The 19,455-nt window shown below is 40.6% G+C and overlaps 1 protein-coding gene across 2 annotated transcripts in view; it reads left to right on the top strand.

Annotated features, from left to right (window-relative positions):
• Positions 1–19,455, top strand: part of LOC134340275 (integrin alpha-3-like) — a 150,785-nt gene that overhangs the window by 72,368 nt on the left and 58,962 nt on the right. For both annotated transcript variants that reach the window (XM_063037311.1, XM_063037310.1), the window contains exons 5-8: positions 237–341; positions 729–936; positions 8,110–8,303; positions 17,049–17,137. In XM_063037311.1, coding sequence (XP_062893381.1) covers positions 237–341; positions 729–936; positions 8,110–8,303; positions 17,049–17,137 — 596 coding nt within the window. The remainder of the gene's footprint in view (positions 1–236; positions 342–728; positions 937–8,109; positions 8,304–17,048; positions 17,138–19,455) is intronic.

Genomic DNA, 19,455 nt, shown 5'->3' with positions numbered 1-19,455 from the left:
ATTTGTGTATTTGTATATCTGTGCACCTCTAATGCTACCGCGACACTGTAATTTCCTTTGGGATCAATAAAGTATCTATCTTTCTAAATTTACAATGTTACTCATATCTAAAGTGATATAGTCATGATGATGAGTTTACATTGATTTTTTTCTTTGTATTGTCTTGTCTTGATAAAATGTTATATGAATGAGGCATTACATGTTGATTAATGTTTAATTTGTTTTTTTTTAAATAGGAACCGTCCAAGTTTCACAAAAGAACATCACATTTTTAGAACTCAATATACTGGAAGATGGCCCTTACCTGCTGCAGGATGAATCACTGAGTCACAGCTACATTGGTATTGTATACTTCCCACAATATTTTCTCCATGTTGTCCCTCCGCTGGGGGCACTGTCTTAATGTGGGTGCCACGCATTAGGCAGCAGTAGCTCTCTCCATCAAATATACTAGCCAACCCTTTTGTTTTGGGGTATGCAGCATTCACATTCAAGTTGAGGCAAAGTGAACAAGTCAATCTTGTCATCATCTAGCAATCACTAACATGTTCCTACCAGCAAGATCCAATGGAGATAGTGCCATTGATTACAGTGTCTAACCAGTCAGCTGAGATCAGTCTCTGCAACTTGGTCCTTGAAGTTGCAGTCTTTTGGTCTTGAAGCATTTAAAGAGGTGAATGTATTCAATGCCCTCAAGACTAAGCTTGCACTTGTTCTTTCTTGCACAGGCTACGCTGTCACCTCTGGAAAGCAGATCACACATACAGATAACTTCAGCTATGTTGCAGGAGGCCCCCGTTATAATCACACAGGGGCGGTATTTGTGCTGGAGCAAGGGAAGACAGATAATCTGTACATAAAACACACTATAACAGGACATCAAACAGGGTCATACTTTGGGAGTTCTGTAGCTGTTGCTGATCTTGACAATAACAGGTATGTAATCTGGATCATTCAAAGCACTGTCACAATGAAAGATTTTTACCATTCAGTTTTTAAAGCAAAAATGTTTTTCTTTGTTGAAGGACTCAGCAAGAATTTCTATGTTTGTGAGGTGGACAAAACAAAGCCCAGACCAGATAGTCAATATCAGCTAAAACAGATGTTATAACTAAATATAAGCTTTCACTGAACTGTTTCCTCAAAGGTCCTCTAATTTTTTTATGGGTGAGTTTGACTTTTATGAGTCAATGAGATTGAGGATACAGTGTTGACTCATCGTACTCTGCCATAGTCCCTCATTTTCTTTTTACTTCCCCTCTGTGCTCCCTGAGCAGCCTCATTCTCACTTGTGTTGAGAACTTGCTATTTGTCATCTGCTCTTCTTTTCTGTTCTGTTTTACTTTATTTGTGGCCATTCAGTGAGCTCTCACTTTCCCCTACTTCCTCCCTCAAAGGATTGTACCTGTACTGTGGTTGAAACAATTTTACTTTAAAGACCTCTGATTATTCAATTACATGAGTAGGGAAGGTTTAGAGAGACATGGGCCAAACACAGGCAGATGGGACTTGCTTGGTTGGGCACTTTGGTCAGCATGGATGAGTTGGGCTGAAGGACAACTTCCAATGGTGTATTACTCTATGACTCTAAATGCCTCTTCTTCCTGTCCCTTAATTCTATTGCTATCCCAATCTAAGATTAGATAGTTGATGTTCCTCAATAACACTGCTCTGTCTTTTACACAATTCTGCAATTTCCCTGCAAATGAGTTCCACAATACTCTTCTCTATGACATCCAGATTCTCCTAACAATTCCTCCGTAACATATTGTCACAACCAGATTTTAAAAAAAAATTGTTTGAATTGTGTAGAAATCCGACAGTACAGTTACTGAATAGGAGAAGCTTATATTTAGTGAGACTATAATGCAATGTTGTTGCATTACACTAGAATCTTTCCTCACCCAGTAACAGATGGTACAGGACATCTTATGGTTCTATCAGTCAGAGAAATATGTCAGTCATGTGACTTAAACATATAATAATAGTTGTACATTGTACACTGTATCTGAAATTCAGTTTCATTTCTTTAACTGAACTGAATTTCGGAAGCAGAGAGTAACCAAAATGTATAACTCTTTTTGCTGGATTGATAAAAGATGATGTTCTACCCCTTCACGATCCTTTAGTGGACTCTAGTATTTTTCCCTTTCCAGTTCTCTCCTTTCCCTTTTTCAAGAGGCGACACTTCAAAGAGGCGGTATCCATTATTAAGGACTTCCATCATCCAGCACATTCTCTCGTTCTCCCTTCCTACTACTACTCTCAGGGTGGGGGGGGGTGGGGGAGGTACAGAAGACTGAAGGCACACATTCAATATTTTAGGAACAGCTTCTACCCCTCCACTTTAGATTTCTGGACGAAAAATGAACTAACCCAAAAGAGAGCAAAGAGTGCTGTCTTCTTGCACTGCATATATATACATACATGTGTGTATCTATCTGTAGATATATATACTGTATATATGTAAATGTGGTGACACATGGAAACTGAACTACAGAGGACGGGGAGGAGGTCTGGCCACGTAGCACGCAGGTCCACCGGTGTGTGGACACGCCCTGGTGCTCGTGAACCAGATCCCCAGCTATGGGTAAATAACCCCACTACCTTGTGGGCAGCCTCGGGAGAGATGAAGGCTATGGGAGTAAACCCAGACAGCAAATCCGGACTGGAACCCCTAAGGCGATTGGACGCCATTGAACATCCTTCCGGCAGCTCCTGCAGCCAAGCTGGTACCAAACGTAGTGCTACATAAGCTCTCCTTTGGACTACTCTGGTGAGGCCAAGAGGGGGATCTTGACAACTGGGCATCTCGGATCTCCATACCTTTTGCCCATTGTCCTTCGAGACAGATGGATGCCAACCACCACCACCATATGTATATATGTGTGTGTGTATGTACAGTGTATGTGTCGCTTATAATTCATAGTATTTTTATGTATTGCACTAATACTGCTGCAAAAGAACAAATTTCATGACATATGTAAGTGATAATAAACCTGATTGTAATTCTGAGGAGCCTGACTTCAGAATCAGAATCAGAATCAGGTTTAATATCACCGGCATATACCGTGAAATTTGTTAACTTTGCGGCAGCAGTTCAATGCAACACATGGTAATATAGAAAGAAAAAAATTATATAAATAAATCAATTACAGTAAGCATATATATGTATATCAAATAGTTAAATTAAAAATAGTGCAAAAACAAATAATAAAAGTAAGGTAGTGTTCATGGGTTCAATGTCCATTTAGAAATCAGATGGCAGAGAGGAAAAAGGTGTCCCTGAATCATTGAGTGTGTGTCTTCAGGATTCTGTACCTCTTTCCTGATGGTAACAATGAGGAGAGGACACGTCCTAGGTGATGGGGGTCCTTAATAATGGATGTCACCTTTGTGAGGCACCACTCCTTGAAGAACTCCTAAAGAACCTAGTATGCAAGATGGAGCTGACTAATTTTACAACTTTCTGCAGCTTCTTTCAATTCTGTGTAGTAGCCCCTCCCTCCCCAAACCAGACGGCCATGCAGCCTGTTAGGATGCGCTCCACGATACATTTGTAGAAGTTTTCGAGTGTCTTAGGTGACAAACCAAATCTCCTCGAACTCCGAATGAAATGTAGCTGCTGTCTTGCCTTCTTTATAGCTGTATCGATATGTTGGGACCTGGTTAGATCCTCAGAGATCTTCTTCTTCTTCTTCTATTTCCGGCTGTTTAGACGCATCTAGGCGTATTACAGCCCTCCGCAGGATGTATAATTAATTATAGAACTTCAAGGGACTCAAATTCCTGAATACAACGTAGTCTCACGTATAAACTGAATAATAGACTCTTCAATCAGATGTTGATTCTCTTGATGGCCAAACAAAGATTTAATAGAAAACTAAAATAAATTTAAGCCAGGTAGCCTCTTGAACAACATGCTTCTTTCAATTTTGTATCGATTACAGCTCAGCAAAACATGCTGGACTGTCTCTGGACTACCACAGTCACATAATCCAGTAGGATGTTTTCCTATTATCTTTAAATAATAATTTAACCCACAATGTCCCAACCTAAGTCTTGTAAATTTCACCGTATCTCTACGACTTAAAAGGTAACAGTCTGAGACTTTTTTAACTAGTGGGTGACTAGAAAAATAATGCCTGCCCCTTAATTCATTTTTCCAATCCTCCTGCCACTTCTTGACAGATCTTGACACCCAGGAACTTGAAATTGCTCACTCTCTCCACTTCTGATCCCTCTATGAGGATTGGTTCATGTTCCCTCATCCCACCATTTCTGAAATCCACAATCAGTTCTTTGGTCTTACTGACATTGAGTGCAAGGTTGTTTGCTGTGACACCACTCCACTAGTTGGCATATCTTGCTCCTGTACGCCCTCTCGTCTCCATCTGAGATTCTACCAACAATGGTTGTATCATTGGCAAATTGATAGATGGTATTTGGCTATGCCTAGCCACACAGTCATGGGTATAGAGGGAATAGAGCAGTGGGCTAAGCACACACCCGTGAGGTGTGTCAGTGTTGATCAACATTGAGAAGGAGATATTATTACCAATCCGCACCAGTTGTGGTCTTCCGGTTAGGAAGTTGAGGATCCAATTGCAGAGGAAAATACAGAGGCCCAGGTTTTGTAGCTTATCCATCAGGAATTATCATGTTAAACACTGAGCTATATTCAATAAACAGCATCCTGACTTAGGTGTTTCTATTGTCCTGGTGATCTAAGGTCATGTGAAGAGCCATTGAGATTGCGTCTGCCATAGACCTAATTTGGCGATAGGCAAATTGCAATGGGTCCAGGTCCTTGCTGACCCATTGATGCAGGAGTTGATTCTAGCCAGGACCAACCTCTCAAAGCATCTCATCGCCATGGATGTGAGTGCCACATAGTCGACAGTCGTTAAGGCAGCTCACCCTATTCTTCTTGGGCACTGTTATAATTGTTGCCCTTTTGAAGTAGGTGGGGACTACCAACTGTTGTAATGTGAGGTTAAAAATGTCCTTGAATACTCCTGCCAGTTGGTTGGCATAAGTTTTCAGAGCCTTACAAGGTACTCCATCAGTGTCTGCTGCCTTGCAAAGGTTTACCCTCCTGAAAGACAGCCTGACATCGGTGTCTGAGGCAGAGATCACAGGGTCACTGGGTGCTGCAGGGATCTTCACAGCTGTAGTTATATTCTCCCTTACAAAGCGACTATAAAAGGGGTTGAACTGACTTCACTCAGTGCCAGTCCTTTGTCAAACAGTTTAGGACTCCAGTAGTGATCCAGGTGGCTCTTTGGTGTAGTTGCAAGAGCTCAGCATTTTTCAGACTGAGAGAATAAATTGAGTCTGATTGTTTGCCTTCAAGTGGATCTAAAGACACTATTGCATTTGTTGAGGAGCCCAAGTGTTCTTTCAGTGTCCTTGCTGACATTCATTTACAAGGTTAGATTGTACAGTTATTTATCTCTTTGCCAGATGTTTGGTCTCTCTGTTGATGCTTGGCTGCTCTGTTTCCCTGTATTACAACAATAGCTATCCTTCAGGAATGATGAACTAACCATTAAACTCTGATTTATTTTGAGGCCACAAAAGATATTGTTTTAATCCAAACTTTTCTTCTTTCCAAAGGCTGATGATGCTTGCTTATTGTCGGTTGTTTTCTAATGCTTTACTATTTGGCCATGTTTTCTATTTAACATAAGAACATAAGAAACAGGAACAGGAGTCGGTCATCTGGCCTGTCGAGCCTATTCCGTCATTCACCAAGATTATGGCTGATTTGGCCGTGGTCTCAGCTCCATCTACCTGCTGTTTTAACATAGCTCTTAATTCAATAAGTTTCAACAGGTATATTTAATGTCAGAGAAATGTATACAATATACCTCCTGAAATTCTTTTTCTTCACAAACATCCACAAAAACAGAGGAGTGCCCCAAAGAATGAATGACAGTTAAACATTAGAACCCTAAAGCTCCCCCTCCCACACATAAGCAGCAACAAGGCAATGACCACCCCCACCCCCACCAGCAAAAAGGCATCGGCACCCCCCAACAAGCACTCAAATGTGCAGCAAAGCTTCAGTAAAGACACAGACTTGCAGTACCCCAAAGACTACTCATTCATCCTGTAAATTACATACCACGGGCTCTCTCTGTCTCTGTCTCTCTCTCTCTCTCCCCCTAATAGGGGAAAAAGAGATGTCCCTGTTTCACAGCGAGAGGGGAGACATAACAAACAACTTGCTGATTTACGGTGTTAAAAGTCTGTTGCGTAGCTTTTTCTGAGCTCTGTGCCCAGAGAGTTGGCACCAGAAGGGCGCAGCTCTTCGGACACACATCAGGCAGCTAACTCACTGCTCCCGCTGTTCCATGTTTTCCTGTGACACTTTAGTCAGGGGCATTGGCCTAGAATCAGCATGTTGCCAAAGCCACGAAAATTCGCCACTCTGAAGACACACTTGCCTTCCAGGCAGCATCCTTGGCATATCGAAAAGCGGCTGGTCGTGAGGCCCTGAGAGCGGGTCCCATTCCCGCAAAGGACCGAAGTCAGAGTGTAACTCCAGGTCAGGGTCTTCAAAAGAAGCTTGAAAGGGGAAAAAGAGATATCAGAGATAGCAATAGAGCTGTTTCTGAAGATGCAAGCAGAGGAGTCACTGTTTAACATCATCTTGACTTTGCTGCACCTCCAAGTCCCTGCTATCCAAAATATGTATTTAATTGTTGCCTTAAATATATTTAATGAGGTAGCTTCTGCTGCTTCCTGGGGCAGAGAATTCCACAGATTCACTACTCATTGGGAAAAGCAGTTTCTCCTCATTTCCATCCTAAGTCTATTTTCCCCAATCTTGAGGCTACATCCCTAGTTTTAGTCTCACTTAACAGTGGAAACAACCTTCCTGTCCCTGTTTTATCTATCTGTTCTATAATTTTATATGTGTTCATAAGATTCCCTTTCGTCCTTCTGAATTCCAGCGAGTACTGTCCAAGGCAACTCAATCTCTCCTCATAGGCTAACCCCCTCATCTCCAGAATCAACCTTGTGAACCTCCTCTGCACCACCTCCAAAACCAGTACATCTTTCCTCAAGTAAGGAGACCAGAACTATGACCTCACCAGTACCCTGTATAGCAGCAACATAATCTTCCTGGTCTTAAAATCAATACCTCTAGCAATGAAAGCCAGCATTTGAACCTAATGATTTGTTCTTCAGCTACTCTACAGTGGCAGTCGCCTACATCTAACCACTACACTATTCTCATCTGATGTCCATGCACAAATAAACACAAATAGAGGCTGCAACATAGTGATTAGCAATGAGAACTCTAGTTAATTAATATTTCTTCCTTAGCCTGCAGATTTGAGATTAACCACTAAAGATAAATATTAGCCTTATTTGTCACGTGTACATCAAAATTTCAATACAGTGAAATACATCATTTGCATCAACGGCCAGCAGAGTCTGAGGATGTGCTAGGGGCAGCCCACAAGGGTTACTGTACTTCCAGCACCAACATACCATGTCCACAACATACTTACCTCAACCTGTATGTGGAATGTGGGAGGAAACCGGAGCACCCAGTGGAAACGCACACGGGCATGGGGAGAGCATGCAGACTCCTCACAGACAGTGACAGGAGTTGAACCCCGATCGATTTTACAGCTGACGCTGTAAAGATTTGCACTAACCACTACGCACATTCATCCTTTATTAGAAAAAAACTGGAAATACTCAGCAAGATAGGTTGCTTTCTTTAAAAAAAGGCAGAACAAAGAACATTATTCTGAAATAGGAAAAAGGGAAAGAGATTTAGACAATGTCAATAGGCTAAGGGCAGAGACAAGGCCATTTCTGATTAGTGTAGTCCACAACAGATATTGAACTATCAATTATGATGTTGCTTGCATCGTGAAAATAAACATTTAACATTCCCTTTTAATGAAATCTAGTGGATTCTAATGCCAGAGTACTTCATTTATTGCTCATTTCAGAGCAGATAAACAGCATGCTACATACACTCTGTTCATACTGGGCTAGACAATAAGTAAATTATGTCAGTGATGATCTCAAATCCTGTTACTTTGTAGAAATTAAAGTGAATTATTTTACTTTTCAATACAGTTGGCAGGACATTATTATTGGAGCTCCACACTACTTTGACCACAGAAAGGAGATCAGTGGTGCTGTGTATATTTATATGAATCAGGCGGGGAATTTCTCTGATAAACCAACTCTGGTGTTGAATGGTTCATTGGGTTCCATGTTTGGTCACACAGTCAGCAGCATTGGAGACATTAATCAAGATGGATTTCAAGGTTAGTTTTTTTTCATTATTTTAAGAATGAAATTCTTTGGATTGCAATCTATATTCCTTATTTGTGTTATCAATGTAATTACTGTCCTTTGAACTCCACTGAAGGTCAATCAGAAATTTACAGCAACCAAAACTGTATACGGTAGGTGAGTGTGTGTGTAGCCTCCCACCCCCAAGCCAAAATTCTCAGAATTCAAGTGGCCAGGAAAGCCCCACTTTTATTTTCTGTAGGGGTGATGCTTGTGTGAGCTGAACTAATTAAATCAAAATGTCATTTCATTGTGACACTTCACAATCAGTGGAGGAGGGTGAATAGGTATATCATCCATCTACCCCTATATCACTCCATCTGTCTGATCTTCCTTCCCTCATGGGACAACAACCCCTTCATATCTTGGTTATGAACTTTCTCTGAACTTGCTGCAATTGAAGAGGAAGTTCTTATTGAGAACTGTATTGTAGTCACAATAGCCCTATATAACCTGGGGCCTTTGAACTGTTTCCTTGTCATTGATTTTTTTAAAGGTTAGTTTGGGAGGGAATTGTCTACTTGTAAATTTGACCATTGATCCCCAGATTCTATTTCTGCAGCAGAGCCTAATGTACCAACTCCTAAAACTTAATTATTTTTGGTCATTCATTTGTTCAGTGTAGGCTTGGTACACAAAGCCAACATTTGTTGCCGTTGGTGGTAATGACTTCACAGAGGCAGTCTGTGTGATGAGGGCTGTCAAGTTGATTGGAGCAGAACTCTGCCTTTCTGTCCTGGCTGTGTAGTTGCCTGGCAAAGTGAGTTTATTGCCATCTACTGGTCAGTTGATGCTATTTCAGTAAAGCAAGTTAAAGTACATTCAGTACCAAAATTAGGCCAGGAAACATTAACCTAAAAAATGTTTCAAGAAAATGTTGCAATCTCTAATCTCTTTTGCAACAGTTACCCATTGAAACTGGAAAGCTATTTATAAATGATAAGCTTGCAATTGTCCTTTAGCTTTCTTTCTGCTCTGTCATGAGAAGACTGCTCTCTTAATTTCGCAATGCAGTTGACTGCTGTGCTAATGCCTTGCAGGTAAGAGAAATTTGCCCTTATAGAATTGACAATTCACTGCACAAAGATTTAGGATACAGAATAGATTTCGCTCTCATAGAATTTATGTGGGAAAAGAGTAATTTATGTTTCTTGATGCACGCACTGATAATGCAACTTTTCATTATGGAAAATCATGATAACCACTACTCTGTCAGAACTCAAGCCTCCATTACATGCCGTTCAACTGTGTTGATACAATCTTTTCAGAGAATTTGTCCTGGAATGGATTTAATTTACAGGGATGAGTTCTGACTGAAATTTCCCATCCTAATCAAAGTGGATAATGCACTAAACACACCTGTTTTCAATCTTATCTGTCAGAACCTTTGACACATTTCATTCAGACATTTCACACTTAGACAGCAATGAATGAATACTTGTTTCTTTTGGATAAGTAAAAGGAGCATGAGAACTTCTGCCCATTGCCCATCCGGCAGGTACTTGTCAAAATTATGAACACTCTAAAGACAACCATTGTGAATAGAAAAAAGTCTGAATTAGTATTCACTGTTCATCCGTAGACCCTTAACATGGAAGTTTTCCCATTCGTTATTGTTGGCAGGATTTTGTGTGTTTACCCACACTCAAGGCCCGGCTTTAAACTGGGACCCACTCACCCACTTAATTACAGCTCAGACTGAGACAGCACACAAATAAATTTGTGTAGCTGTAGTGAGGTTCTCAGACAAGTCAGTTTAGTCTACTCTAATTTCCATCATACACCAGGAAACACTTCAAACAAGAGCTCAAATGTTTCACTCAATCAAAACTTCCAGTATTTTATAATACTTGCGTCACAATAGTTGCAGATTTTACAGTTTCACAATAATTCATCTAAACCTGTTTTTTCTGTGGATTGTGATCATGATTACATATTTCTGTTGGCCTTGCCTGACAGCTGTTTCCCAATCCTCATTCTGGATACCCAGAGCATCTGTATGTAAAGAAGGACCAGTTTTTCTGGTCTCCACTTATCCAGTTACATTCTAACTCCACTGCATGACTATCTTTTTTCTAATTATCAATCCCTTGTAGTTTGTTTCTCCACTATATTGCAATTGGCTCTTCTAACATGGCCTTCAACCTACGCACACTAGACTGGCTTAATTTTCCATAATCCTCTTGCAGTACATACGGCACTTAAGTTGACAATATTACAAACTTTACCCATTTTCTTATGATTCCTTATTGTATCGATTATTGTATGTTGGTGTGCTCAGAGATTTCTGTGATGGCGTCAAAGCCCCTTTCCTGAGGCACCATCCTCCAACCTTGCCCTGTTCCTACCTCAAGCCCTGCTGTATTAAGAAACAGTGAAAAGGTCCCTGACAGCGTGCACTTCAGGAAGCCATGGGAAGTCTGTGGATGGGGCTTTAGCTCCTGCGACCTGTGACTGATTTGTCCACCTTGGGGAATGACCGGGAGTGCAACAACGCAAGACACTGGGGTTGCAGAGGGTTAGTGGGCTGAAGAACCAACGTGACAATAGAGAATAATCTACCATGTGTCATACATATAATTCATCATGACTTTTTCCAGCAAAACATCACTCTGGCATTATTTATAAAAGACTCCCATATTTGTATATCATTAGGAGTGATGTACTGCTGAGTAACTTCATGTTTCAGGTGGATACAATACAAAACATTACAGATCTTTGGAGCACTTTGTAGGGTTGCTAATGACAACAATGTCATTATTAAGTGATTAAGCCTCTTGCCATGAAGCAACAAAAGTACTTTGTACTTAGGTAGGATCACTTGTATCCAATAATAATGGCTGCAGACATTCTCTATTCATAAGATACTTCTAAATGTAAGGTCCATTATCTTGGATTGAATCCATTCCTCTTGGATTGACCTGGAGTTCCTTAGAAATGAGGCACACTCCCATAACGTTTCTTCGAGCAAAATGGCAATCAAGAAACTCCCCTTTCAACTTCTAATGATGTGGAGTTTTCTCTCAGTTCAACAGAGTTGCCTTGCTCATTCCTGGACTGCCTCTGTATTGTTTCATGACATTCACTTTCAAAATCTTACTTGAGTGCATGTGGGTGTGGTCTTCAACCCTGGCTAAAGAGGGGCCTCTTTGTTATTTTCCTATCTGCATTCACTAATGCCTTACTGAACAAAAGGACAGCAGGGGAAGTCACCCTTTGCTTCCCCAACATCAGGAATTGCACATGGGCCTTGAAAGCAATAAGATGTGGAGGCGCTGGGAAAATGTGTGGAAATGTGCTGCCTCCTGAGGAGTTTAATTAACTTTTTATGGTTGGTTTAATTTCTATTGAATTAATTTCTCCAAATGCTGGAGTTTGAGCCAAACATACATAAACAAGCTAGTAGCAGGAATGCAGAGCTTCATATGTGTGGCTTGAACCCATGCACTTTCCCAGCCTCTCCATGGCTGACCTTGCTGTTCTCAGAACTTTTCCTCCCACAAATGATGTCCCAAGATCACAAGTAACTTGAAGTGAATAAACTATTCAGTGCAACCACATCTGTAAACTGTAGGTGCCATTTGTTAGGAATTCTTGCAATTAGATATCACATCATCAGGCTTTGCAGAGTATATCCAATGCCAGCATCATTGGATCATTGAAGAGCGAGCATTAAACTTGGCTTCCATGAAACTGCCATGTTGTCATCGAATCCCATTTGGCTTATGATTGTCCATCATGAAAGGCAATCTGCCAAACTTATTCAGTGTGGGCTATATGTGGCTTCAGTCCAACAGCAATGGGTTGAGTTTAACTGCTTTCTGAAATGGCTTAGCGTGCACGCCACTTATCGCCAAGTGCCAAGGCTCATCCCAATCATCTCCATAGCGCAGAACTCTCTGCTCCCTGTGCTGTTTCAAAGGACGTATACTGAGACAAACATCAACTGTTGCTGGGTGCTCATCCAGCTGGTGAAAGGCTTGCTGTTCTCTGCTTGAAACATTGCTCTTTCAGCATAAGGAGGTGCCCGCAACTGAACGCTGCCAGCTGGCACATTCCAAGATACAGGAGTATGGGGTAAAGGGTGCATTGAAGCTTAGTTTACCCACTGGCAAGGTTCTGTGGGGAAAGATCAGAACCCATGAACCCAAACTCCAGTTAAATTGATTTTTTTAGAGATACATTGCGGAACAGGCCCTTCGAAACCAATGAGCCGCACTGCCCACCTATTTAACCCTAACCTAATCACAGGACACTTTACAATGACCAATTAACCTTCTAACTGATACGTCTTTGGGAGGAAATCAGAACACCTGGAGGAAACCCATGTGTTCACAGGGAGGATGTACAAGCTGCTTACAGATGGCATTGGAATAGAAACTCTGAACTCCGATGTCCCAAGCTGTAATAGTGCTAACCACTACGGTACCATAACATACTAATGTTAATGTTTGGTAATGATCAAAAAAAGACAGTGCATTCAGAGCTTTCTCTTGTGTGCTCTATACACAGACTCTGTTACTGCAGCTGAAAGGCCTGACAGCCACAGCTATAATCTCACACTCTGTTACAACAATTTCGATGTCTGAATTTTCCTTTGAATGTTGATCGCAGTGCTGTAGGAACTGCTGATCTTTCAACTAGAGAACACACAGCTGAATGCACCCATTGTCCTTTGAAGGATTAAAGGGGCTGTTCAAAACGTTGCAACTTTAAGCGTTCCAAGGTGCCAACATGCATTTAATTTTTCAACCAGTTTTGAAGCATTCAGGCGCGATATTGTTTGCTGTGGTTTCTCCTGCAGCTTCTCTGAAGTGACACGTTCTCAAATGATGCCTTTCAGTACCTTGCAGGGTTTCTGTTTGTCTTCACATCCCGTGAAATGACCTTCCTCTTTTACTGTATTAAACAGCAACAAGAAATTTGAGTTTTTCCACAATTAACAATCCAACTTTCAGAACCAGGTATTCCAGCATCTTTGGGATCAAATTGACATGCAAACCCAGTCTTTTTGGAAAGAGGTCTCTATAATATCAAGCTGGTGAGATAGTGTAAATTTCTCCTGTGATTGGTTGAATCACCAGAGATACACATCCCACTCCCCCACTCCAGAAGCACTTGTAACCAATTATTCTCAAAATGGACACTGCTCAGTTTAGGAGCTCAGCTCAAACCATTCTTTCACAGGTCCTCACATCACTGCTTCCTGCAGTGATGCAATATTCCTCCTGGCTGCCCTCATGATAGTGGTGCGCTCATGAATCCTGTTCTCAGGCCAGAATCTGCATCATTTACCCACCCTCTGTTGCATTTGGTAGATATCTGCAGGTAGCCTGAATATGTGTTTCCCCTTCAGCTATGTTCAGCTCACATTACGTGTCAAATTTCCATGGAACAGCAGTAGGAAGGAAGTCTTTGACTGGAATGCTGGAGGTCAAAGCAATTCCTCTCTGGGAGAGTTTTGCTGCAGCAAAGCATTGGTGAACTTGGGATTTGTTTCAAAGCCAAAAATAGCACATTTCATTGTCTGCTAACATGTACATATGATAAATAAATCGGAATCTGATAAATTAGTTCTCACAGCAATTGAAATATGCCAGAGATTTCCATCAGGCTCACTTGGCTTCTCAGCAATACCCATTTTGAAACCTGGAAGATCTTTCTCGAGATTGTTGGCATGTATTATCATTGTATTTCACAATCATATTTTAATTCCTGTTTGCTTCAAATCATGTTCTGAATCAAGATTAGATTCACTTTATTTGTCACATGTACTTCAAAATGTCAAAACATACAGCAAATTACATCATTTGAATCAACGGCCAACACAGTCCAAGGATTGTGCTGGGGGCAGACCGCAAATGTCAACGCACTTCTAGCACCAATATAGTATGCCCAAAATTTACTAACTCTAACCTATATGTCTTTGGAATGTGGGTGGAAACTGGGGCACCTGGAGGAAACCTACGTGGTCATGGGGAGAATGTACAAATTTCTTGCAGACAGCACAGGAATTGAACCCCAATTGCTGATCGCTGGGGCTGTAAAACAATATACCAACTGCAACACCGTGATGCTGACCTCTACATAAATTAATTATGCTAATTGTAGTTTACATTAGTTTTAATTCCTGATTACTTCCAATCATGTTCTGAATCATTAAGAAATGTTTTAAATTAATGAGTCACTCCACATAAGGCAAAAGCTCTGAAGACCAGCTAGGACCAGTTAGGTGGGTCTGCCATTGTTGGCAGAATCTCAGATGGTGACGGGAGGGCATACAGGAGCAAGATGTACCAGCTAGGTGAGTGGTGTCACAAAGCCAACCTTGCACTCAACATCAGTAAGACCAAAGAACTGATTGTGAACTTCAGAAAAAGTAAAATGAGGGAACATGAACCAGTCCTCAGAGAGGGATCAGAAGTGGAAAGAATGAGCAATTTCAAATTTCTGGGTGTCAACATCTCTGATGACCTTACCTGGACCCAACATATTGATGAAGTATAAAGGAGGTAAGACAGCAGCTGTATTTCATTACGAGTTTGAGGAGATTTGGTATATCACCAAAAACACTTGCAAATTTGTACAGATGTACCGTGGAGAGCATTCTAACTGGCTGCATCATCGTCTGCTATAGGGGTGGGTGGGAGGGGGCTACTGCACATAATTGAAATAAGCTGCAGAGAGTTGTAAAATAGTTAGCTCCATCATGGGCACTAGCCTCCATAGTATCCAGGTCATCTTCAAAAAGGTGGCATCCATCATTAAGGACCCCTATCATCCAGGACATGCCCTCTTCTCATTGCTTCCATCAGGAAGGAAGTACAGAAGCATGAAGGCACACCTCAATGATTCAGGAACAGCTTCTTCCCCCCTGCCATCCAACTTATGAATTAACATTGAACCCATGAACACTACCTCACTACTCTTTTATTTCTATATTTTGCATTACAACTATTTAATATATATATTCATACTGTAATTCCATTTTTTCTCTGTTATTATGTATTGCATTGTACTGCTGCCACAAAGTTAACAAATTTCATGATATATGCTAGTGATATTAAACATGATTCTGATTCTGAATAACTATCTTCTACAATGTTTTAAAAATTATTGCTTGGGTCTAATCAACAGAACAGTCCAATGGAATAATACAACAATTTATATCTATTTTTAGTAGCCTAGTGGCCTAGAACCTGCCAGATTACTGTCAATCAATTACCAGGTCTGTGCAATGGATCATTAAATTCCAGTTGCTGGTCTACTGTGGTTTTAACTCCAATCTAAAGGACGTGACTTGAGAATGTGTTATATTAACTCTAAATGATAATGGTAGATGTACGTAGCTCCTGAAAGATGAGTTGGCTTGATAGGGACATTGTACTGTTTCACACGAATTTCTAATTCAAAAATTAATTTTAAACACACCCTTCACCAACTGAAAATCTTAATAAATTAGTTGATTTTAAAAGTATTTTGTAGAGATTTTCCCTGCATGAAAAGATGAGGGAATCAGGCAGCGAGATGTATAAGACTCTGGTCTGCTTGACCTTATTGAATAGCCAAGCTAGTCTATGTGGCCATTTAACAAACTTCTATTTATTGAGTGTCCACTGTACCATCTTTCCCCTTCCCTTCTGAATGAAAACAGTGACTCATTTTTTGATGGCTGTCTATAGAACTATATTCTGTCTTCTGCATGGTCATTCTCAATATATAAACCTTAATTATGAGTATTATATCAGTATTCATCTATTGGGAACTGACAGTATCACAGTGAAGCCCAATTCTGTTCTCATCCTTCACTGAATTTCTATACATTTTCAGTTTTATTATATCAATTCACTCAATACAGGACAGGACTCAACTCAAAACATATGGTTTATGTGTTCTGTCATCATTTACGACAAAGTACTTCACACTGCTGTCTGTCAGGAATTTGTACGTTCTCTCCGTGAACTGCGTGTGTTCCTCCGGGTGCTCCGGTTTCCTCCCATAGCCCAAAGATGCACTGGTTGGTAGGTTAATTGGTCATTGTAAAATGTCTCATGGTTAAGCTAGGGTTAAATCGGTGTATTGCTGGGTAGCAGGCCTGGAAGGGCCTATTCTGTGCTTTAGCTCAATAAATAAATAAATAATTTACCTCTCAAACACGAGAAAATCTGCAGATGCTGGAAATCTAACACAACACACCCAAAATGCTGGAGGAATTCGGCAGGCCACGCAGTATCTGTGGGAAAAAGTGCAGTTGACGTTTTGGGCCGAGACCCTTCAGGGTCATTTATTTTAGAACTGCACCATTGTCTGTTTATATCATAAGGAAATAATTCACATTGAGAACTCTCATTCTCTTTTCAAAATATTTTAATCACCATTTCTGAAAATGTGTGATAATCTAACAAAGATCATGGAAGTATTGAATATAATCCCCAATATAATGATAAAAATGTTGCAATCCAATGTAATAAAAATTTAACTTGACTTGATCAGTCACTGTTAAATATTTGATCTGATCCGTCCTTCTAGGAGAGATGTTTGAAAAATGTAATTGCCTGATAATATCTAGGCTAATGGCAGAGAAGGAACATCTGCAAGTTCCTGCAGTCTTTAATGCATTGGTCACACATTTATGTGGATTTTTCCACTTCACAGCATGATTCTCTGCATATATCATGGTAAAAGATTAGTCAAACATGTTTGTTTGCTTTCCACAGATATTGGTATTGGAGCTCCTTATGATGATTATGGTAAACTTTTTATCTACAATGGCGGAAAAAATGGACTGGCTCCTAAACCTAGTCAGGTATGTTCTGAAGTGTACTGCACACAGCAATGAGGAGAGCTATTTGTCAAACTAGCCTTTTGCTAATGTTTATGCTCCATTTGAAACTCCTCCATTTTTGCTCATCTATTTCTCTCTACAGTTTATCTATGCCCTTCTGCCTCATGGATATCCAGCTTTCCCTTAAATAGATCTGAGCTATTCATCTCTATGGTGGTAAATTCCACAATCTTTGAGTGGAGAATTTCCTTTTGATAATGCAACTATATTTAAGCTTGGAATATCTGAATTGCAATAAAGTGGGGGCAGATAGCTGAAAGTTGCAAAAACAGCAAAATAAAATTTCTTTATTTCTTAGTGAGAAATTCCATGTGGTTTAGCTTTCAGATGTTTTTCAGGTTTAATCCTAAATCAGTAATGTAGCTAAGTCAGCTGGAGCAGTGTCTATCCTGGGCAGAGAGAGTGGGGATTGACTGGGATTCCGCTCTTGATTTCTGTGTCCTTCTAGTGAGTGCAACTGTCATATGTAAATAACCTAAAACTTAGCTATTGTTTGTGAAGTACTGAGGTACTGTTTGAAATGCTGCAAAGAATTTTATGATTTCCGAACTCCAGTTCTTTTTTTGATTGACTTGTTAGAACAACTTACCTGATAAATGAATACCTTTGGTGTCAGACTTTGGGTTCAAGCTGTCTATGATGGCTTCAGAGCATGATCTAGGCTGGCATTTACAAGACATACAGCATTCTCCAAGTTTTCTTTGCGACGTTACATCAGAACCTTGGTGACCTGATCTGACTTTTCTGATGAGCGTTAAAGACCTCAGGAAGTTTCCTAAGAAGAATAGGAAGATTCCAGTAAGATGGCGATGTGCTTGGATGCAGTGGCTTCTACGGGGTCAACCAAATGTGTTATTGTCTTATTTTAAACTTTTTTTTTAATTGCAAGACCCTGCTGGACATTAAGAACTTAAAGTTCTGCAGGTCTACACCGTCAGCAGTAGAGAAACTGAAGGAGTTGGACTTGGTGTGGATCATGATGCGGCCTGCATCAGAGATGTGTTGGTGCGTGAAGGAAGTATGCAGTCGAACAGCAAGCGATTGCCTTAGTCGCTTTTTTGTGATCACAAGACCCTGTTGGACATTGGCGGTGTGGAATGCTGCAAGTCCGATTCATTGGTTTATTGGCGAATGGGGGAGGTGGACAACGGGGGAGCTGTGTGACCTCAGTCATAGTGAGGACAAGGCTTCAAGCTGAGGTGTCACCTGTCTGTCCCATCCAGGGGGAGACGTTGGAGATGGGTGTTCCACCGGAGTGCTGGAGGTGGTGTGGCGAGGTGTCCAAGCTGAAGCAAGTGCTGTTCCTCAGTGTTCACTCGGCAGAAGCCAAACTATATTGAGTTCAACTGCAGACTGCTGCAACATTCATGGAGTTAGGGACTTGGACTATATATTTTTTGTGTGACTGTATTTTATTGCTATCATATTTACTTGCTAGATAATACTGTATGTGCTATATGTGCTTTGTGCTGTTGGTACCGTGTTTTGCACCTTGGCTGCTGCTTTGATTGGCTGTATTCATGTATGGTTGGATGATAAATAAACTTGAACTTGGAACTTGAATAGAATCTTGGTGTCTTAAGTAATATTTTTCCATGTGAATAGATTACCTAATTCGTTGATTACCTGGTTAATAATTTTCATCATTGCTTGTCAAATGTTACTGCTTATAAAATAGTTTCTGCCCAGAATTATTACATTGACGGTGGTGTCCTCAACAGAAGCAAAACACTGTAATTGAAACACTTTAGGATGTTTGAAATGTAGGAAAATAGAATATAAATGTGAATTATTCTTCTCACAGTGAGCAAATTTTCAAAGGCTAAAAATTGAAAGCAAGACGAGGTAAACCAGAAAGTGTGACAGTCAATTTCCGTACAGGTACAGAAATGTTGGTGTCAACTCTCTCCTTAACTTATTCCTGGGTATATAAACAACTCATGGTGACATTAACCACTTTCACTATTTCTGCGGCTCATTAATTAATGAGTAGGCTATTGTTGTTGCCCTAGCTTCAGGAGTTCACAACAAATTGTTTTGGAAGGGTGGGAGATTGGAAAAGAAGGTTTAAATTGTTGTGAATGCTCAAGAAACTGGTATTGTCTGTTTTCAGTATCTTTCTGATTTGTTTGGAGTGCAGTGTAATTTAAGGAGTGCATAATATTTGAGATGCCTACTAGCTGCTCTAATCCATTCAGTCAGCTGTACCCCCTGTCCTGCATTAACCCACCCCACAACCACCACATCGACATCAGCCACTCCTCTCCACAGCTCGCAGC

The sequence above is a fragment of the Mobula hypostoma genome, chromosome X1 (genome assembly GCF_963921235.1).
Source record: "Mobula hypostoma chromosome X1, sMobHyp1.1, whole genome shotgun sequence".
Classification (NCBI taxonomy): Eukaryota; Metazoa; Chordata; class Chondrichthyes; order Myliobatiformes; family Myliobatidae; genus Mobula; species Mobula hypostoma.
The sequence above is the reverse complement of the archived record's forward strand: the minus strand, read 5'-3'. Positions and strand labels throughout refer to the sequence as shown.